Genomic DNA, 22,280 nt, shown 5'->3' on the forward strand with positions numbered 1-22,280 from the left:
TAGGGACCATATGTGAATGGCACAATTGCATAAATCATATTTAAGGTAATCTGTGTACTGTATGTGGCCAGTGACTCCTGTACATGAGAAGGGGGATGTTTCCCAGGAGGTTTTCAGTAGGCACTTTAACAGAATCATACCATCTAAAAAAAAAAGATCTTTAATAAAGTCTATTAAAGGAAAAACTGAGTCTGAATTATTGAAACACACAAAAACGGTCTCTCCTTCACTCCTATTTTGCTCTGCGGTTTCTCAAACTGCACTCTAATGAAGAGATTTTGTTCTATGCACCAAAATATCTCCCTCTGTCTCTGAACTGCCTGTATCAATAGCTACACACACACACAGACACACACACATATACATTATTGCCTCTCTGCCTAATCATCCTCGAGAAGGCTTTGTTTGGCCCCCAGCTGTGTGTCGGATTGGCTGTTCTCCAGCATGAAACCCTCCTCTCCTATCAGCTCTCCCTCTTGTTCATTTTTTCCTTTTCTCTCCCTTTCTTTTCTCCTCTCTTCATCTCCTTCATCTCTTCTCACCCTTACTCTTTTCTTTCCTCACATTTGCTCCTTCCTTCCTTCCTTCCTACCTTCCTCTCCTCTTGTCCTTCATTCTCATCTCTTGCTTTTATTCACCCACAGTTTTATGTGATTCTGCTCCACTATGCCACCATTTCATAGAGAAACAGAGGCATCAGTTACAGTGTCTCATAACCTTTACAGGGAGGGCATAAAAATATCTGAGGGAGGAGAGGTTGTGGATTAAAGCTTAAGTTCCACTCAAAGGACGGTGGTGAGACTATGATGTGCTGCCAGTGCCCTCTGGTGGTGACTGTCTGTCTGCACAATCATCCAAAGCACTATAACTGTATTTATATTAGCTTTGAGAACACCATCATATAACAACCTTATTGATAAATATGTACATAAAGAGAACATAGAACACAGACAGCATCAATGCAGTGTATGTCATTCAGTTGATGGGCTGTAGGTTAAAAGGACTGATCCAAACTGTAGCACAATATGTAACAAATGCCACACATGGGAATCTAAGCACCTGTCTAACATAGTGTAGCCTATGCTGAAATTGTAAAACACTCTCCTCCTCCGTGGCAAAGTGCAGCTCCACCCTCTGCCCTATATATCAGATGAAAAGCCTATATTATACACTGCAGTACAATAAAACACAAGAAAAGTAGCTTCAGGGATAAAAGATGACTGCGTTTTTCAGAATGACCTCCTGTATATTCGAGAAAAATAAACTTAACAAATATTATGCCAAGACAATGCAACCTGACCCTTCAGAAGCCCAGTGATTACATTTCAAACGATTTGCCTACCTCTATTTTGTGTGTAGGTACTGTATCCAGGCTGTGTAGGTGTGTGTAGAGTACACTTCAACAGTAGTAAGTAACAGAGCTCCCTGTAACTGCATTTGCAACTGTGGTGAGTTTGCGGTAAAAAGCAAAGGCAAAGGCCCAAAATTTTATTGATGGTTTTTACATTTTAATTAGCAACTTAGCAACTCTAAGAGATTGTGGTGCATCCAAACCAACGGAGCATGAAAACTGTTGCAGTGCACTTCATAACAAGCTTTGTAAGAAGGACACATTGGCACAGTCAGTGGTAAATGAAGGACAGATTTCTGTTAGAAATATAGGCATAAACATTTCAGGTTAAATGCTATGCAGAACTGGAGTTTTGCAATAATTCTTTCCAGATTACTATCTTAAAAAATTCAGACTTAATTTAAACAAATTAAACACAACCCCTCTGTTCTGAAAGTTGTTAGTATTAACTCTAAAGTTTTGAGAAATCTTTACATTAACGTTTGACTCTTTGAATAACAAGGAAACTTGCAAATTTCGAAAAGGCGTTATTTCCTGCCACGTAACGGCGCATGCGCACCACCCAGCTAGTCAATTGGCGACGTGTACCCGGTATCTGGAAGTGTTCAGGTATCTCACCTCTGCGGGGTTACGAGCTGCCACAAAACACCCAAAAAGCCTTAAAACAACGAAAGCATGGGAGGATCGCAGAGTGTGGAGATACCGGGAGGAGGCTCCGAGGGCTACCACGTCCTCCGGGTGAGTGTATAGCTTCTACATTCTGCTGTTAGCTTAGCATCCGGCCAGAGGCGGAGCATTCCCAGCTCTGTGTGTTGACGAGAGGCCGGGGATGTCTGCTGGGGCCTCCGTCTGGGTTAACACCAACACCATGTCAGGAAAATGTTGTGCGCTTTAGAGCTGAGTCAGTGTCACATAGCGTTTCTTGGTATTTTCGCATTTCTGCCTGTTGGCGAATTAACTAATTAAATATGCTTATTTGTAGCTAAGCACTAGCTACAAGGGCTGAAGCTAACTGAAGCTATGTACCTGCACTGAATGACAGCTGCCAAGCTGGTTGTTCATGCATCCATTATCGGACGGGTCCCTGTGCAGAGTGCTTCATTTACCTTCTGTTGCTAAATTTGAATCATGAAGGCTCTGGTAACGAGCCGGTGTTGGGGTCAGGGCTTAGGCTATGTTATGGTCAGACGGCACAGATAACAGGAAGGGGTTAGGGTTAATACCGGGTGCAGGTCTTTGACCAGCTCTCCTGTATGTCGGTCAGTTCAGGTCCAACCTGTTTATGCTGTATATACAGAGTATGTCTGATACTCTTTATTTACAAATTCAACAAAAAGCAAAAGGTGAGTGTGTTAGTCCAGCAGCCGCTCAGGTTGTCTCTTAATTTTGTGCAGGTTCAAGAGAACTCGCCTGGGCACCGTGCTGGTCTGGAGCCTTTCTTTGACTTCATTGTCTCCATCAACAACACCAGACTGGTAAGAAAACTCAGCAACTGTATCTGACAGGACCAAAAACACCTCATTAGGGACAGCACGTTTCACTGTTTTCTCCTCTTTCTTCTTTGTCATCCCATTTTTTCCTGCAGAACAAGGACAACGACACTTTGAAGGACTTGCTGAAAGCGAGTGTAGAGAAACCAGTTAAGATGCTGGTTTACTCCTCAAAGACCCTGGAGCTGCGGGAGTCCACTGTCACACCCAGCAACCTGTGGGGAGGGCAGGGCTTGCTTGGTGTCTCTATTCGTTTCTGCAGCTTTGAAGGAGCCAATGAGAATGTTTGGCACGTACTGGTAGGCAGCCCTGAAGTCTCATCTGTGTCCTACTGTTTTATATTGTTATGCAATATTTCCCTCGCTTATACTCCCCCTCTCTTTTGAACAGGAAGTGGAGCCAAATTCCCCAGCAGCCATTGCCGGCTTGCGGCCGCACACCGACTACATCATTGGAGCCGACACGGTTATGAATGAGGTAGTGTGTCAGCACTTTACGTTTTTGCTACTGTCACTGCTTCACATTCTCCACCTGGCAAATACCAGTGACTGTGTGTCTCCTTCTTGTGTCTAACCTCTCCGCCTCTTTATGTCTTGATCCCACAGTCAGAGGACCTGTTCTCTCTGATAGAGAGCCATGAGGGGAAAGGCCTGAAACTCTATGTGTACAACACAGACACTGACAACTGCAGAGAGGTAGTCATCACCCCTAACAGTGCCTGGGGAGGAGAGGGCAGGTAATACCCCACACTCACACCCTTTCAGCCTTTTAGCCATCAATAAGCACAAGACCAGGTATATTGAATTGCTTTAAAAAAAAAAATCAGAGATGTAGGCGGCAAGTCTAAGGTCAGGGCTAATCTCAGATGAATTTGAATGGAGACTGAGGTTTGTTATTGTTTAATTCTCAACAATATTTTCTCTCTTTTCCAGCCTTGGATGTGGGATTGGTTATGGATACCTTCACAGGATTCCCACCCGGCCTTTTGAGGAGGGGAAGAAGATCAGCTTCCCTGGAAATAACCCCAGTGAGCCTGTCAGTCCACTGAAGGATGGATTCACTGAGGTCAGACCACACACACAGCATTTATTCTAGGTTTCAGTGTCTTTATAGCACGACCCCCAGCCTCAGTTCAGTATGAAGACATGTTAAAAGTAATTGAAATACGAATACAATGACTTCAAATCTAAAAATCACCATTTGTTATCAGTACTTGTGTGTTACGTTGTGTAGTTCCCTGAAATCTTACCTCACCGTTCGCTGTGTATCCTTGAAAACTATAGTGCTTTATCACATCAGCTCAAACTTTACCCATCAGTATGCAGAGTGTGTGCATGACATTGAAAAGGTTTAAGTTTTAAATCTTTTTTTTTTTTTTTTTTTTTTTACAAGTGTTCACACTCTAAAAAATGCATGTTTCCTCATTGTGTATGCAGCAAAGCAGGCAGGAGGGACAGAGAGCAATGTTAGTCATTAGAGATAATTGCACATTTGGATGAATGTGACCTTATCTGTTTGACAGCAGTATCTTTTTCTCTACCTCCCTCCTTGTGTTCTCTCTTTTAACTCCTTCAGGTCCAGCTCTCAGCCGTGACCCCTCCTCCCACTGCTGTCCCCACAGGCCTAGAAGATTCGCTGTCAGGCCTGTCAATCACGGCCGCACCCACCATGCCCAGTGAGCTGCAGACAGGTATTTCATTGTGCTCATAACGTGAAAATCAGATTTGCGATTGGGAAAAACTGTGTCACACCCTGACAAACATTACACATCTACTTCACTTATTCTTGCCCAATGTGACGGTGCGATCCTCCTTCCCCTCTAGGTTTGCCCACAGTCCCTCTGCTCCCCTCCTCCACCAGCCCCTCCCTCAGCCCCCTCACTCCACTGAATCCTGCCACCACCAGCTTCAACCCTGCCACCACGCTACCAGGTGGGTGATTTCTCAAACATTCAAACTGTTGGTGTGGATTTTAACTCACTGAGCACAGCCAGTGTGTTGCCATCAACCACTATCTACCACTCATATGGCATTTTGTGTGTGTGTGTGTGTGTTTGTGTGTGTGTGTAGGTCTGATGCCACTCCCAGGTGGCTTACCTCCACTCCCTAACCTTCCCAACCTCAACCTGCCACTCCCAGACCTCAGTGCGGTGTCACTCGCAGGCTCCAGCACTTTACCGCCGCCTGTAGGAACGACAGGTAAGCAAACAGCCGTGCATATTTTCCAGTATACACACACACACGCTCTATACCAGGTATTATTTATATAAACAGTGTATGTTACCGGGGTTGGACGATAAGTCAAATGTACTGAATGTAAAATCTATACCATAATGTGTTGTTTCCCTCTGTCTCCAGCGGTCCCACCTCTGGCCCCTCTCCCACCCCTCAACTTGCCAGGTCTGGCTGCGTTCCCTCCTCTACCCACTATGCTGCCCTCCCAGCTGCCCCCTCTCCTGCCCCAGGGAGTGGCCCCTCTCTTACCCACCTCCGTCACCGCCGCTCCCGCCACGGTCACAGTCACAGCGGCGCCCGCCGCCGACTCCACAGCACCCACGGAAGCCGTCTCCACGAACGCCACGGAAGCACCGGCCCCAACGGAAACAACACTAACGTCGTCGTAACCTGGGAACAAAGACCCCGCTTGCCATCAAAACCAAAACACACACACACAACCGGTTTCTCTCTTTCCTCTGTCTGTCTTTCTCTGTGTTTTTCTATTTATTTGGCCAAGAGGGAGAGGCAGACAGCTGCATCAGTTCAGACACAGAGCTCAGCAGGCTCCAGTTAAAGGTGAGGAAGCTTATGTGGAGCGATGAAGGATGAATGGATATGAAAAATGGAGGACAGATGTAGACTGGTCTTACCAACACGTTTATTACCAGATTGCCGCTGAGCTTGCCTAAGCTACTGTGCGAGGAGGACGAGGTCTGCCCTTTGGTTTGTAGTTTGCTTCGCACTTCTGCAGTTACATCAAAGCAAAGAACTATCTTAGGATTTTCCCCCTTTCTGATCTGGCAGTCCTCTCTGTTTCACACTTAGGTTTTTTTTTATATAAACAGTGTATGTTAATGGGGCTGGACGATAAATTGAATTCACTGTATAACTACCCACATCACCGCTCCCTTGTCAAATTCCAGTCAGCTCATGGTCCAGTCCAGTCATTGAACTGGTCATACTGGAATTGAATAAGGATAAAGAAGTGGGCCGGCACAGGGAATGATCATGCACTGCTGTATTAAAAATGAATTCATTGTGTTATAGATTTTGGGTGTCGTTGTCCAGCCCTAACATGTAACCTTTTATTACTTAGTTAATAGACCCCCTCTGACCAGTAGATTCATTTGATTGCCGTGTATTAATTTTTGTTTCTCCACCCAGTGAATGAATCTGCATTATTTTGCACCACGTTTGTGTTTTGAAATTATTAGTCTGTCCCTTCTTGTATGTCTTCATATACAGCCAGAACTCTACAGTACACACCGTCTCTACCACACAGAGACGGCCACGGCCTGACGGGCCATGCCAGAAGAGACGGAGGTTTACAGTTACAAGAGCTGCTGAGTGGAGAGAGAGTGTGTGTTTGCTTTTGGGTGATGATTAGTCAGGTGAAACATGGCTATAGAGTTATTAAATACACAGTACGTCTCCTCCTGGCATGGTCGAAGCGAATTGGTAAGCAGAGTTGCAGTGATGCAGTACAGCCACAAGGTGTTGCTGTGACAAAAGTCTGTGGAAACATCTGAAGTATGCACAGTGCGAGCAATAAAGCCAAATTCCGTTTACGTGATGCCTCTTTGTGTCTTTATATGCAGTCTACTGTGTTTGTTGCTTTTCCTTTAATTTCTCTTTTACAGCCTCACCCCTAAACAAAAACAGAATGAGAAGATAAAGTTGTAATAGGTCTATGGAAAGCCAAAAGGGTCATATTCACTTGGTCAAACTTCCATCCTTCACACAGACTGGTGAAGAAGACAGGTTCAGTATTCACTCATCACCTTAAAATTTAAAAAATGAAAAATACAAAAACAGTAAAAAGCAACTGAAATTAGGTTGATTTGATTGGTTAATTGTAAATTTGTTAAAACCAAAAACTCAAACTCCGTACTCCTGATTTTCAGTGAGATGACTGGATCACCTGACTGACAGAGCTTGATGGGACAGAGGTCTGACCATTCTCACGCTCAGTGCTATTTAAATTTACAATTAGATATTCAGTTGCTAGGCAGATTCAAATGATTATGGCTATAAACTGGTTCCATACATCACACTTTTGACAATCCCAGATGTCTGGAAGGTGAGACTTTAATATATCCCTGCCTAACTGTTGCTGTGTGATATTATACAGTAGTTATAATAATTTGAAGTGTGATAACTTCACAGCAAATCTAGCTCTGTAATACTGCGAAATATTGTGACACATGGTGCCTATCAAGCCATGCACAAAGAATTTGAATATTCTAATATCTTCACACAGAAATCATCACCTTCCTCTGTGCTCCATCTTGTGTCAAACACTTGTGGTGAGGTTGCGTAACCCTCCACAGGAAATATGGGTCACACTGCAGGAATTTAGACTTATAAGGCAATCTTTATTGCATATGAATGACACGGCCTAGCGCTGCACCCCCACCACTAATGTGATCTGACATGTAGCTCTCTAATGGCTGTTGTTACATGTGTCTGCACACGGTTCTCATTAATCATGGGGTTTATGCACTTGCTGCTCGCACCCATTTCCACTGTTATATTGTCAAGTAGAAGAAACAGAGGGAAAAAAAAAAGTAGACAGGAGAGGGTAAGTTTGTTTTATGCCTTACTGCACTCAAGTGGATAAAATTACAATTTATCAAACTGGACACAGACTTTACCTGTTTCATTGCACTTCATCACTTGCTTTCATTTGGGAGCAGCAAGCTGTGAGAGCAGGTTCTTCCTGCAGTTTAATTCACCTGCCATGTTACAGAAACTACAACTGTGTGGGGGTTGTTTTTGTTTTTTTTTTGTTTGATTTAACAGCTCACGTACAGAAAATCAATTAAGACCGATTTTTGAAGCAGGCCAGAGCGCAGAGGGAAGATGACACACCCACAACTTGCACTTAACTGCTCCCACTTTAGTCTTTGATCGGACTTCTCGCCCAACAACATCTCCCTTTCTCGCCACAGGCGGACTTTTGGGCAGAGTCCATGTTGAGAGGAGCTTAAAATGTCACAACAACGTACAGATAAGTGTTTTATTTACAGGACAACAACATTTGGATATATCCACTTGATTTCTAGCTGCAGTAAAACATGCTGCAACACGGGCCAACCTGGAGCGTGCCCACTTCTACTGGCATAAACATGTGGGACCATTCCTCACTACACAGCGTACTGGGACTTTGCTCCATATAATGTCTGTTGGACTCTTACATGAAAGTAAAGTTAAAAAAAGGGGAAAAAAAAAACAAAAAAAACAAAAAAAACAAAAACCCATGTGGACATTTGATGTTGGTGGCAGAAGAACGTGTTGCACCCCCCTCGAACAGCACAGCAGGTGTCCCGTTTCAGAAAAAAGAGGCTCTGGAGAGTGTTCCTCTTAACACAGTTCAAGTACGCACATATGCGAGGCGAAAACCATTCACACGTTACGAACTAAAAAGCAACATTTATAGCAGCAAACTGAGAAACAGCTTTCAGAGGGAAACAAACTGAGCAAAGAGAGAGAGAGAGAGACACTGGGAAGCAAGGATAAGCCTCATTACTATATATTTGCTAGTGAGTAATGTCTCCTGCACATGAAATGTACACTAAACTCTGTGCCCCGAGTCTTTGCAGTACAGTAAACAGCTGATCCAGTCCCCTCACTTCAGGCAGGTTGATGGGGACATCTATGACAACACGGCGCTGTAACACTCTGCCCTTTGAAACATTTGGACTCTTACCTGAACAGCAAGAATGGATTAAGACAGATTCACACATCCACTTTTCTGGAGACCTGAACTGCTTTGCAACACAACAAAAAAAATGTGAACGGAGGATTTGACTACGGATAAAGTCCAGGACTAGCCCACGCTGTAGTACTTCATGCCAAAATCTGTGAGACCAGATGACAACGATCTGGACCGGAAGTGCAAATCAACCCCAGAGATTTAATCTGGATCAATATTTTTTTTTCCTTTTCTTTTTTTTTTTTTTTAAGTCAAGTCCCATCAAGGTTACAACATCACTTTTAAGTTAACCCCTGTTGTGTGCTTAGGGGCTACAAGGGGAAATAAATTCAATGAGGTGTAACCATCTTTTTATGCCTCATTTCAGTGGATTGCAGAGTTAAACAGGTAGTCCATATTTGACACACAGACACTCGAACCACCTCTGTACCACGCCCCGTCTGCTGTTGCCCGCTGGCCACCACCCTCGTTAGCAACAAGACTGTATCAGTGGCTTTATGTTGACACAATTCTCAGCCATTTTGTAAGGTACATTATAACCAACGTGTGTGTATATGTGGAGCTAAGAGAGGTGGGAGTGGACAGGACAGGCTCCTACAGCTGTTGAAATGTCTCCTAAGAGGGTTAATTAATAAAGTCCATAAACAAATCCACTAGCTTCATCGTGTTGCCTTCCTGCTCCGAACAGTGTCGAGCCATTCCACTGCATCTCTTTTATCTCTGCCCCTCTCTTTCCATTTCCCTTCTATTTTTCAGTCTTTCATTTATTTTCCCTTCCCCTGTCTCACACAGTCAAGTTCAAGGACACAACGCTGCACAGCGTATGTGAAGGGAGCATCCCCCCTCCCTCCTCTTCTCTCACTTCCATCTTTCCATTTAATTCTCTTCTGTTGCTAATTTATCCATTTTAGGAACAGCTCAGGTAATAAAAAAAAAAAAACATGTCCATTATCCTTCAATTCCAACAACCCCGCCTCGGGATTGGCTAGAGGGTCCTGTCAGTCATGTGAGAGAGGCAGTCAGTAGGTGGGGAGGGATGAGGCGGAGGGCTGCAGGGAGCCGGAGGAGTTTGAACGTCTCATGTGAGGGAGGAGGTAGGTGTCCGAGCACAGCTGGTGAACGTCGAACCTGTCCTCCTTGCGGTAGGCGAGACAGCGCCGGATAAACGCCTGCAGAGCAGAGGAGGACATTTTAGAAAATGAGCTGCAGGCTGTGTGTGTGTGTGTGTGTGTGTGTGTGTGTGTGTGTGTATAGACAGCTCATGTTTAATTAAAGATACAATGCAGGACAGAGAGACTACCTCTGCTTTCTGTCTGTCTGGTTGAAGAGACTGTTCTTTTTACAGTGACACATTAGAGTTCACTCAGATGGTCGAGCGTGTGCCAACATGTCACTGGATTGGCACGTTTTCTGACAACTCTGGTAGAAGTTAATAGTTCAATTATAGTGTGTGCGTGCATGTGCGACAAACCGCTGATATATACCATGAGATGATAGCAATCTGAGGCAGCCATCATTTTAATATCTCTGGTTGTATGAGGACAAACTGGGCAGGACCTTTAGATCAATGTGAAGAAGAACCTTGATTTTTGACTGTATTTAATGACACACATTCCCATGTGGTTATTTCCTTTATTCAGAGAATATTTACATTTTATCCGTATTCTTCTACTATGCAACATCTACTGTAACAATAAATAAGGTAATGAAAAATAATGAAAAGATGATATTTACATGGTAATTTTCAACCCATGTTTCAAGGCCAGAAGTTACAGAAATAAAATGAACTACAGGTGTCAAATAGATTTTAGTATCACAACTGCCCTTTTCTTCTAAGTGTAAGTCTGTGTGTGTGTGTGTGTGTGTGTGTGTGTGTGTGTGTGTGTGTGTGTGTGTGTGTGTGTGTGTGTGTGTCTGTGTCTGTGTCTGTGTCTGTGTTACCTTGGCCTCTGTGCTGGCCTGTGGTTTAGCAGGGAACTGGACCTCTGTGGCTTTGAGGATGGTGTTTTCCTGGAGAATGTCTTGCTGAGACTGGTTGTGACCAAACGGCTGGAGAAAACAAAAAACAAAAAAAAAAAAAACCCATTAAGATGAAAATAATAGTCCACTGCTTCAAAAATTAAGCCCCCATGGTTTCATGGATACTGAATTCAAGACAGGTCTATGAAGCACACGACTAATGTCTACACATCATTTCTTCCACATTTCAAAGCAGAGGATTAACGTAAGCCCACATCCTGTTTAAATCCACCTAGCATTTGTATTAATCTTTACTCTGTGCTAACACACAAATTGTGTAGTTCATTTGCTCTTTCCAGAGCTTCATGTGTGGTGTTTTAGTGTTGTACCTTGCGTCCGTAGAGGCACTGGAAGAAGATCACTCCCACAGACCAGACGTCCACCTTGTTAGAAATCTTGGGCGGCTCCTTCCCCACCACAAAACACTCTGGAGGGAGATACCTGGAAAACACACGCACAGAATGAAAATCCATGTTTAGTTTATACCATTACAGTCGTAGGAAAGGAGAAGTCAGTTCTCAAAAATAACTGTCACAATCCATGGCCCATTATAACGACAGTAGGAGATTTTAGAGTTTGCAATATACTATGAGGCATTTGTCATGGATACACGATGGATAACGTGTGCTGAACCTTTCAGACAGACGACAAACATGGGTTTAACCGATAATACGCTGTGTCAGTCTGAGGGTGCGGCTGGTGTGTGTCTGTGTCTTACCAGTAGGTACCAGCCCCCTGTGACGTCAGGTCCATCCCATCCACACCATAGTTATCATCGTCCATGATCTTTGACAGGCCAAAGTCTGTGATTTTGATTTCTCCACACGCAGTACCATCCACCAATAAGATGTTACCTGTGCAGCACACACAGACAGTGAGTGTTTGACCCGAGCAAAGCACTTAAATACTGAAAATAACAACAGGAGATGGAAACATTGCAAACAAAACAGTTCATGTATGTCAGTCCAGTCCAGTCCTAACATTTAACCATTTAACTAACACTTAACTTTAATGTGTAACTCATCTCAAAATAGAAACTGCTTTGTAATATTCATTCACTTTATTTTGGGGGGGGGGGGGGGGGGGTGTGACCCACCGGGTTTGAGGTCATAGTGGATGATGGGAGGTTTGATCTCGTTGAGGTAGCGCAGGGCGCTGACAATCTGCATGACGATGGAGCGAGCCTCCTTCTCCGACATCAGCTTGTTTTGTTTCAGGTAGAAGTCCAGGTCATTTCCTTCACAGAACTCCAGCACTGTACAGAACCTGGGACAGCAGGGAGGTGGAGACACAGACACAGACACAGACACAGACACACGGTTACATACAGGAGAAAAGGATCTAATTAATTAACTGACTGTGAACACACTGAGGTCCACAGTATTTGCAAAAGACTAACTGTCAGCAATTTATTGATCCCTAACTACAAAGCACACAGTATCACCAGCCTGGGAAAGTAACACTGGTACCAGTTTTCTTAGCTCCACTGGGTATCACATGCTTAATTGCCACTCAAAGCTAAGGGTTAACTCTTTAAAAATAACTTCCATTGTCAGGACATGTTGATGCTGAGTCATACATTTTCTTCTGTCACTTGCTTTTCCTATTTACTCCTTTTCAATCTGATAACACCCCTATGATGTTTGCTCTTACTTGTAGCTCTGACGTAGAGCCCTGAGGTATATATATATAACTCATACATTTTTTTAAAAATATTCACTGTGCAGGACCTTCACAAAGACTTGCCTCTTACTGATGCGTGACGTGCTGTTTAAAACTATGGCAAAGAATGTTTTTTAACCCAGCACTGTGTAATAAACAACCTCAGGATATGTCAACCCAGCAGGGCTGCAGCTGGCAGAGGTCAGAGGTGACTCACGTGTCAGTATCCAGGGAGAAGTAGTCATACAGTTTGACTATTCTGGGATGGTCCAGCTGCTTGTGTATCCGGTATTCCCTGCATGCATGCCTGGAAGAAAACAAATGTCAACGTAGCGTGTGTGTGTTAGTGCAGAAACATTTTGTCTTTGTACTTTAAAAGTTGTCTGTGTGGATGAGACCTACTTGTGGTAGTTCTCCTTTTTCTCCTCTCTCCAGTTCTTGTTGAGTTGGTGGATTTTAACAGCTGCGTAGCGCTGCTCAAACAGGTCAAAAGCCTGTGTGTGAGACAAGAAAACACACACACACACACACACACACACACATTAGTCTCTGAACATACTTTACACAGCGTGAGTATGGGAAATAACCAGTGCAGCACTACAGACATTACCTTATAGACTTCACTAAAGCCGCCCCTGCCCAGCAAGTGCAGCAGCAGATACCTCTCATTCAGAGTAGGATGGTCTTTAAACCTGCATGAGGAGCAACAGAAATGTTTAATCTATTCATTTAACATGAGGAGGAAAAGCTCCGGTCTGGCAAATTTAATGTTGTCTGACTGATTTGCAAAGACTGAAGACTGTATCGTTCTTCTGGATGATTACATCAACAAATTTAAATAATATGAGTCATTCTCCATTAATGAAATGTTTGTATTTCAAGTACATCTAAAATCATCAAACATTCAGATGGCTGAGATTTTTTTTAACTCCCAGCTTTAGGTTACTTGGCAGGTTATGGTGCTGTGTGTCGAGTGGACTTACGCTGAGCTGTCCTCATTGTTTATCCTCTTCAGCTCTCTGATGTGGAGGTTCCTCACCCGCTCCAACCGCTCCAGCTCTGCTTGAATCTCAGCTTCCTCCTACACACACACACACACACACACACACACACACACACACACACACACACACACACACACACACACACACACACACACACACACACACACCATGAGATTTATTATATTAAATTTCAATTCTTTTAGTGTCAAAATCCTTTAAAGCTGCATGTGGGAGAACCTGCTTCCTTTAACTTACTCTTTTACTGTTGTGATGTACATTTTAGCGATTTGATGATTTCATTAGTAAAGCTGAGTAACTTTTTGGTCATGGACCTTTTTCAGGCCATATTTTTTCTACTGACCTTCTTCAGATGTCCAAGGCGGAGCTTAAAGATCTCTTCCTGCTCGTGGTACTCAGCGAGGGTCAGTCTGCCAAAATACAGACAAGTCAAAACCTCCTGACAATAAAAATCCAAGCAAACACACTGCACTGGAAACATTCATTCTGACCTGCGGAAGATTTAGATCATCTTTATGACTGTATTTTTATATATAAAGTGGTAATAATACCGTAAATGTAAATAACACACAATAATTCCTGTTAGATGGCAGTTTCCTGTAAATAGCAAAGAAACAGAAGCCTGAAACAATAAAGACAGGGGACCATCATCCTTCACATCCTCTGTGGTCTAGCATCCTCCAGTTTCACACTGAGAGTATGTATTTATTTAAGCAAACTCACAGCTGGGGCAAGGAGGGCTTGAGGAAGGGGTCCGAGTCGTTGCCGTTGACCACCTTGGTTTTGCGCTGCTTGGGCTCAGATGTGGAGGCCACCGAGAGGGAGGGAGACGCGGGGTTCGGAGGCTTCCTCTTGGCCAGCATCTTCCTCTGTCGCTCTATGTCCTCCCTCTGCTGGTTGATGCCCTCCTGTTGCCTGTGCATAGTCGGACACACAGTAGGGAAGGGAACGGGTCATGTGGGCAACAGTGGAGCAGACAACAAACAGCTTTTCATATGTTTTCTCCAGGCTGTAAAAATGAGGATGCTTTTAATATTCACCCTTGTATTTAGGACCTTTAACATCATTTTTAATGCACTGCCCACGGGAAAATCTAAACAAAAACATAAACATGGGATTTAAAGCGATGCGCGTGTTTGCAATCACTCACTTGATCAGGTTCTGGAATGCATATCCATCGGTCCACTGCTCCGTGTAGGATGCTCCATGTCTGACGGTGGTGAAGTGACCGAGACGGAGGCGATCCTGCATGCTCTTCTCACGACACGACTGCTTCTCCTGGGTACTCTGCACAAAACCGGGCAGAAAGACACACACAGACACACACACACACACACACACACAATCAGAAATGATGGACAGTGGTGCTGAAGGTGTCCCCACAGCTGAGGGAAGAAAGAGTGTTTCTCATTTAGGTTTAGGATTCAAACTTAAAAGTAGTCATGTGACAGGCCTTCACCTCTACAGTAAAAATAAGCAGATCAAGGCAGATCCCCATGCAAAATAAAGTGGTAACAGGTGTATTTTTTTTTTTTTTTTAATTATAAAACTGAACACTCTGGACACATTAAAGCCCATTTGGGTTCCATTTTACACTAAATCCCATCATCACCACCACAAAATGATAGACACCTGAAGAAAAAAGGTGGCGAGTGTAGAGATCCAAAGATCTACGAACCACAAGAACGTTTTCCCCTCATTAGCTGTGGACCAAAGAAAAGCTAAAAAAAAAAACAAAACAAAACCAGAGAATATTGGACTTATTATTGGAAAGAGATACTTGTTTGCTCCCATTTCTATTGCAAGTGCATGTCTGCACTTCTTTGCCACCTTTGTAAGTAATGAACTTCAAATCTCCTACATGTTACTAACACATTACTATCCACATACAGTGGATTTCCAAAAACACATACCTTTTCTATTAGCAGTTTCTTGCTCATGGTGATGCACTTGTTGAGCCTCTCCTTGTATTTCTCAAGGAGTTTTTGCTGTTCGTCGATCTGTCTCCGCAGGTCACAGTTAGCCTGTCAAAGACAGACAGCAGGTAGAGTCATAACGCTGGGCGGGTAGTGAGAAATATAACACCTAATACATGAACTGACATCCTCTTATCCGATAATCCTCCTATGCACCTCTCATCAAAACACAGGATGCAGACACTGGACTCACCCTGAGCAGGTCATCTATTCGCCCCTCTTTCTTTTCCAGGTCCAGACTCTTGTTGCTCTCCAGAGCAGCAAGCTTTATCCCTGTTAACTCCGTCTGAGAGCACCAGACAGAGGTGTATTAATAAATGTACACCGTATACTTCAGGAATCATGAAAAAAAAAAAAGCATGTTAAATGAGTGTGTTTTCTGCGTGGGTCACATTACCTGGACACACTTGCTGGAGGAGGCTTTGGGATTGTGTTCCCCAAAACACAGACTCGTAGGAGAGGAGCTATTCTGCCGGATCTGCAGACAAAGAGGTGTTGATAAAGCTTGTTTTAACATGAAGACAGGGGTGCAAACTCAATTATGAATTAAAATTTAAAAATTTTATCTCACAACCACAGGGCCGTTTAAATTCAAACACTCACGATTGATCCCGGGGCAGAGTGAGAGTTCTGTGGAGAACGGCGAGCTGATGGGAGCCCTCGGACTGGACTGGAACCATTTCCACCCTGGAACTTTGCAGAGAAAACAAACAGAGAGACTTGAGGATCTGGTTCAAAATGATAAGAATCGTGACATATCAGGAGTAACATCAATTGTAATACTCACGTCAAAGTAGTCGCTGATCTTGGGTCCACGAGTGGAGGTCTTCCCTGCACAGAAATTTGAACAAAGGGTTAAAGCGAACTAGCAGTAATACAAGATACATTACACTGATTTTTGTACAGGTGTCAGTCATACCTTGACTACTCTCTGAATAGGTGTCAGCTTTCCTTTTCCTCCCTCTGGACGATTCAGAGTGCTTCTTCTCCGGGGTCTGTAAATTGATAGGAAATAGAGGAAGAAAAAAAAAAAAAAGCATGAATCCCCTGTGCTTTACCTAACAAAGCAGGATTCAGTGGAGGTGTTCAGCAGGAAAGAGCAGCAGGAAGGAGGAGTACATACTGAGTAGGCAGGGGAGCTCCCTCTTTTCAAATCAGAGTTCTAGGAAGAGAAGAGAGGGAAAGGTGGAGGTAGTGGGACAGACAGAAAGATGAGTGGGCAGCAAACAGAAAAAAAAAACAGAGCACCAACAACAAGCATCTGTGTCTATCTGAGTGATAAAATGTGGAATATTTAATTTCAGCTTCTCTGAACAAATGATGGCCACACACCGCAACAATAACTACATCTGTGTGTGTTTTACCTCTGACTCCTTGTCGCTAGATGAGCCCAGGCTGCCGTAGCTGTGGTTAGAGGACTCATTGGCCAGACCCTGCGCACAGTGAGAATTCAAACAAATAAGTGAACACATACAATATGAAAATAGCCAGCGCAGGTGTGTGGTGCTTTTGAAGTTCAGTGACCTTATGAAATGTAAACAACTGCGAAACAAAGCCTGCCACGTCTGATAGGAATCCAGATCTTCAGTTATTAGGTGTGGCACTTGGCCCTTTTCCACCACATGAACATTTCCAGGAACGCTGCATCCTTTTAAGGAAAACAGGAACTTTTACCTGCTTTTCCACCATAGGAATTCGGGTTCAAGTTTCACTTCCTGTGCCCAGAAAGTCCCCTGGCCCTGACTTGGCTGACTCTCTGACTGTCTAGGCACTATCATGGAAGTGTTAGTCACTGAAGTTAGTCACCTATGAACACAAGCCTCCAGACTGCTTCAACTTGTGTACAGCATTTTTACTGCTGCAAGCAAGCAAGCACTGGTTGTTGCTAGTATCATATCAGAACTTGGGAATGTAATTTCTAGTCATTGTCTTTTGTTCCCGCATGAGCTGTGTCTGTGTGTGGCGTGTGACGTATCTCAAAAATGAGGAAATTAGTTTTTCTGTGCAGCTGTTACCTTAGCACCTCCACTGGTGCTCCCAGTGCTGCCTCCCGTGTTGCCACTGACAGCTCCTGTGAATCTGGCCTCCAGCAGCTCCTGTCTCCTGGGGTCCAGGCTGTGCAGCTCCTCCATGGGGCCTGGCATGGGGTGGGGGTCAGCAGAGTAAGGTTATAGACGCTTACATTATCACCATTACTAATAAGCAATACTGACAAGCAGTGAAAAGAATCTGAGCCAAAAAAAAAAAACACATTCCTGCGACAAAATTGCTGGAAAAGAATAAAAATGAGCTCTATGAGAAGGAGCGGAGGACAGTATCTGGGGGAGGATTACAGAAAATTGGAGTGATAAGAGGATAAAAATAGAAAATGGATTTAACTGTAGGTGCAGTAGGTAGCTCTTTAAAAGATGCACTTTCATCCTATGATGGGAGATACTTTAGATGAGTGACACTGCATTTCTAACTTGAGCAGGAAGGTCATTCCGCCACTGGGGAGTCAGGAGGGAGAGGACTCAAGGCTAGGCGACGTGAGTCCACCAGTTTGCCACCACAAAAATCTTCAACCAGCCCTCCTATTTTCCTCATTACTAAGACCGCCACAATGGCCTCTTTGCCCTGTGCTAAACTAGTCTCTGACATTTAGGGCTCTCAATACCTCAGAGCACAATAACATCTGAGGTAAGGACACTGGAAGTTTTATCCTAAAGTAAAATCTTTTGACATGCTGCAATGTCAGTGAAAAATAGATTTGGACCTTTCAGCAGCTGTGTGTCTAATTTATATGCTACACATGTGCAACAATGTTCCGTACACTGCTGAAACAGGACACAGCTTTTTAGTTTTATAGGCCATTTAGGCTTCACAAAAGCCTGGTTTTACATTTAAATTTCCCCAGTATCTAGCCAGATATGTGGATGTCTGAGTGGTAACCTTTCACAGCTGTAAATCAGAACCACAATATAAATGAAACGACTCTTATACAAGCAGAAGGCTAAAATTTATACGCTGCCTGACTGGGCCCTATTCTATGACAACCAGTTTCTAAGGAGAGACACACACACAGGTCCTCTGCTCCCTGCTGGCTACTGCTGCTGCAAGTGTTTGTTTCCTTATTGGACATTTCCTGGCTGTCATCTTTACATAGCTTCTGGCACAGGGGCAAGCCCTAAAAGGCATAATGGACATTATGAAACGCTTGTGCAGTGAAACAGAGAGCACACTACCAGGCCTCTGTGAGGTTATCTAAGGACAGGGAAGAGAATTTTTTGGGTTAATTAATTTACATAGCTAGCGCTTAATATTACAGCATCATTTATGCCTCTTAGTGCACTAGTGTTAAGAGTCTCAAGTTGAAAATTTATTCTTAAACAATTTTCTCGGTACATTAATTATAACGCTGCTTTTCGTTCTTATCGACCTCTTAACACCATCGCTGTCGAAATATCTTTAAATGCACTGTGTCCTATAACTAATATACGAAGCTAGAGGATTAGAACCACTTATGATCAATGTTTTGTCACATCATATCCAGCAACTCAGCCATATCGGCGTAAATAACATCTCAACAGCATGTCGAAAACAATGTGGAAGAGCAGATGCCTCAGAACTGGCCATAAAGTAAAAACAAATCAAAAAGACAGGGCCTGTTTCAGTTTCATGGTAGCAGGGACATGCATTGCAATGCATTCATGGATGCATGCATTGCTACGTTGTTTAATATCCAACTAGATGCTGTTGATAGGAGGCGAAGGTTACAAACTGCTACAAAAACACCGCCACCAACAACAACAATTATTGCACCAACAGCTACGACTAGCAAGAATTCATGTAACCTGACATTCACACAAACAAAACAACAAGCTAGCGCTGGCTTTGTGCAAACATGATAGCTTGCTGCTACTTAGACTGGCCATCAACTGAACTGACAGCTGACGTTTGGCTTCCAATTCACGGCATCAGTGAACTTGACATCCATTTTTACTTCAAAAACGTTAGCTCGACACGGCCGAAATAATCCGCTTCTCCTGCAAAGAACACACTTTAAGGAGAATAAGCCTCGGTCGTGCACTTGGCGAGCTGATATACCTTCCTTGCTCTTTGCGGTCGCCGTTATATGTTGTTGAGAAATCGTTGGGGACGAGGAGAGCTGCGACCAAGATGGCGTCGCCTCCAAACTTCCACCACCACTTCCACTGTTACTTTGGACACTCATGAAGCCACTTTACCGCCGAGAGGAGCCAGCGTACACACTGCCGTTCGCGGAAATCCCAAACTTGCGTCCATCGACACCTGCTGTAGCCGAACAGCCCGGTAAACGAGAGTTAGTCCGTTTTTGTGTCGCTAGACGTCTCGCATTTTGCGACCCGTGCGGGTCTTGCGGAGGAGCGGCTTCTTTAGAGACTCGCTGAAACGGATCCAATGTAACCTTTGCATGATGACCGCACCGCGCGCCTGTCAGCATCCAGTTCGCGAGCGGAGCTTTGATTCTAGTAGGCGAGGCTATCGCGAGGCTGGCGCGCACCTAGCAGCGCGATGGGGGGATGGCATGACACCGACACAGACACTGATCTGGGATCATTTTACCCTCCTCCAAACTAGCCTTAGGTTGACTGGAAAGCGCAACTCGCCTCGACCTGAGAACAGCTTCTTGTTTTGGCGAAAACAACAAACACCCCGAAAAAAATGGCCGAAAGTTCCTGTCTGCTTGAGGAGAAAGAAGGAAAACAGAAACACACATACACTCACGCAACGCACGGGTGCACTATATGTGAGTGTCCGTGTATGTGTGTGTGTGTGCGCGCGCGCGTGTATGTAAATAATGCCAATTATATAAAAGATAGCAAAGATGCAAACGTTTTATGTGTGTATATATATAAAATGTATGGATATATGTGTGTGTATATATATATATATATACACACACATATATATAAATACACAATTTGTATGTGTGTATGTGTTGTTGTACCGTGTACAATACACTAGACATCAGACATGTACACTACTGTAAATGCATCATATACAGTGCATGTACAGTAGTCTACAGTATGTGCTTTGAATGTGCTCGTGCCTACGCTTGTGGGGTTTTGTGTGTGTGTGTGTGTGTGTGTGTGTGTGTGTGTGTGTGTGTGTGAATGAGTGTATGGGTTAGGTAGGGATGTGGTCTTGATGTACTGTTTTTCAGTCTTGAAATACAAGTTGCAGGGAGGGGGTGCAGGTGGGAGGATAGTGATGTGGTCTGGGCTATAGGGTCTTTTGTTCCAAATTTGGTGCAGTGCATCAAAATGCCTTTGCCTTCTTGTAGGGCAGCATACACAAAACATACACACACACACACATAGAGAGAGAGAGAGAGAGAGAGAGAGAGAGAGAGAGTGAGCATGTGTGTTGCCCAAACAGTAAAATGTTTGGCCTACATCTTATTCTCACATTCCTTTCTAATTTATTTAAAATGTAAATAAATGTATTTTTCATTAAACGACCTTTACTGAAACCTAGACTGTGTGTTAAGTCAGCAAATGTGTCTTTGCCAGAATGGAAAAGATAATTAACCTCCAGTAATTGAAAAGTTAATTCTAATGTAATTTGATTTGTTCAGATAAGCATGCAAAGTAATAGTAAGCACAGTATAAAAGGGTCTTTTGTCTGTCAAACTCCTGCTCCACTTGCAGTCATATTGCATCAGGAAACAGACTGAGGCACAAACGGTCATACTGCACCTCATATGCACCTGCCCATGGTAACCTGATTTTTTTGGTCACATGGTTTCCATGGTAACAGAGCAATAGTCTTGACAGGCAATGAGGAGGGTTGTATAAGCAGTCTACTACATTACAGTACTATACACACACACACACACACACACACAGTCACTCAGTTTGTGATGTCATTTCAGGTATGAAATTGGAGTTGTGTTATGAGGAAAGAGGTGACGGGTGCCTGATACTCAAGCAGCAGTCAGGACATTCCAGGAGCATCAAATGTCTGATGGAAAACTGGGAGTGTTGGCTGACATTTTGAAAAGTGCCTCCAGCTTGTGCATAAGACACACAACTGTGTGTCAACAATAATGACCTTTTGAATACTAATGATAAAAATTTGAAAATAAAGTGAAAATGCAGAGTCAAAGATGTAGACTTACAATCGCACAAGGTGTGATGCATCATCACTGTCTGAATATAGTTCAGATGGGAGAAGGAATAATAAATTAGTCTTCATGTATTGAAGTAAAGTATTTTTTATGAAAATTGTTTCACTTGTATTTTGCAGATGTCAGAAAATAAGCTTGAGTTTTTGACATGGTGCAAGGTCGTAAAATGGAGTAGTCTTGACAGGCAAAGAGCAGCGTATCATTGCATTTGTAATAATATTATGCATGTGTTATAGAAACAGAAAATAGTAAATTATATACATGCTATATACAGTTTTATAATACTCTTTTCCCTCTTTTATTATTGTTATTGGTATGAATGAATGAGGTAGTTACTTTTTGGTAAATGAAAAATGTATATGTGTGGACACAGACACAGTTGTGGATGAAATACTGAAGGTGATTACTTTAGAAAACACGGGCCTGTAGAGAGTAATGTGATCAATATAATAACAGGATGTTGGCAGGATTTTGTGACTGCAAGACCAGTCAGATAGAAGTGAGAATACACACTAAAGACGGCCCAATTAGTCATCTTTTATTTGGAGTCAAAAGTGTCTGATTCATACAAACTTCAAGGACTCAGTGATGATCTAATGGTACTTGGCAGGCACATTAGCAATAGTATAAATGCTAAATCAAAACTCTCACAGTGCACCTCAGGAAACAGCACGCTAC

General features: G+C 43.4%; 2 protein-coding genes across 3 annotated transcripts; one reads left to right on the forward strand and one right to left on the reverse strand.

The window, feature by feature from the left end:
- The first annotated feature begins 1,910 nt into the window (after positions 1-1,910).
- On the forward strand, positions 1,911-6,625 carry LOC121192660 (Golgi reassembly-stacking protein 2-like). Its single transcript, XM_041054430.1, has 10 exons — positions 1,911-2,089; positions 2,746-2,826; positions 2,937-3,140; positions 3,232-3,318; positions 3,447-3,577; positions 3,774-3,906; positions 4,417-4,531; positions 4,665-4,772; positions 4,911-5,039; positions 5,199-6,625. Exons 1-10 carry the CDS (start codon positions 2,027-2,029, stop codon positions 5,462-5,464), a joined length of 1,317 nt encoding a protein of 438 aa, XP_040910364.1. The 5' UTR covers positions 1,911-2,026; the 3' UTR covers positions 5,465-6,625.
- A 1,009-nt stretch (positions 6,626-7,634) lies between these two features.
- LOC121192659 (serine/threonine-protein kinase tousled-like 1-B) lies at positions 7,635-20,112 on the reverse strand. 2 transcript variants are annotated; one of them, XM_041054428.1, is made up of 22 exons: positions 19,538-20,112; positions 17,467-17,588; positions 16,816-16,884; positions 16,575-16,613; positions 16,371-16,446; positions 16,239-16,282; positions 16,055-16,144; positions 15,849-15,929; positions 15,645-15,737; positions 15,389-15,499; positions 14,626-14,762; positions 14,199-14,390; positions 13,819-13,885; positions 13,437-13,534; positions 13,064-13,145; positions 12,856-12,947; positions 12,671-12,760; positions 11,888-12,057; positions 11,510-11,645; positions 11,121-11,232; positions 10,714-10,821; positions 7,635-9,941 (listed from the first exon to the last, which is right to left on the reverse strand). In XM_041054428.1, the coding sequence occupies exons 1-22, from the start codon at positions 19,662-19,664 to the stop codon at positions 9,792-9,794; spliced, it is 2,286 nt and encodes a 761-aa protein (XP_040910362.1). In that variant the 5' UTR covers positions 19,665-20,112; the 3' UTR covers positions 7,635-9,791. The 2 variants fall into 2 exon arrangements, with proteins under 2 accessions (XP_040910362.1, XP_040910363.1); XM_041054429.1 differs by lacking the exon at positions 16,575-16,613.
- Positions 20,113-22,280: the final 2,168 nt, after the last annotated feature.

This window comes from Toxotes jaculatrix, chromosome 14 (genome assembly GCF_017976425.1).
Source record: "Toxotes jaculatrix isolate fToxJac2 chromosome 14, fToxJac2.pri, whole genome shotgun sequence".
Classification (NCBI taxonomy): domain Eukaryota; kingdom Metazoa; phylum Chordata; class Actinopteri; family Toxotidae; genus Toxotes; species Toxotes jaculatrix.

Excerpts from the sequence above, each read along its gene's own strand:
- LOC121192659 (XM_041054428.1), bottom strand. The coding sequence starts at position 19,664 with ATGAGTGTCCAAAGTAACAGTGGAAGTGGTGGTGGAAGTTTGGAGGCG. Across the intron at positions 16,614-16,815 it reads CTAGCGACAAGGAGTCAGAG|AACTCTGATTTGAAAAGAGG; the intron begins GTAAAACACACA and ends TTCTCTTCCTAG. Across the intron at positions 16,283-16,370 it reads CTATTCAGAGAGTAGTCAAG|GGAAGACCTCCACTCGTGGA; the intron begins GTATGACTGACA and ends ATTTCTGTGCAG.
- LOC121192660 (XM_041054430.1), top strand. The coding sequence starts at position 2,027 with ATGGGAGGATCGCAGAGTGTGGAGATACCGGGAGGAGGCTCCGAGGGC. Across the intron at positions 4,532-4,664 it reads GCCCAGTGAGCTGCAGACAG|GTTTGCCCACAGTCCCTCTG; the intron begins GTATTTCATTGT and ends CTTCCCCTCTAG. Across the intron at positions 5,040-5,198 it reads GCCGCCTGTAGGAACGACAG|CGGTCCCACCTCTGGCCCCT; the intron begins GTAAGCAAACAG and ends CTCTGTCTCCAG.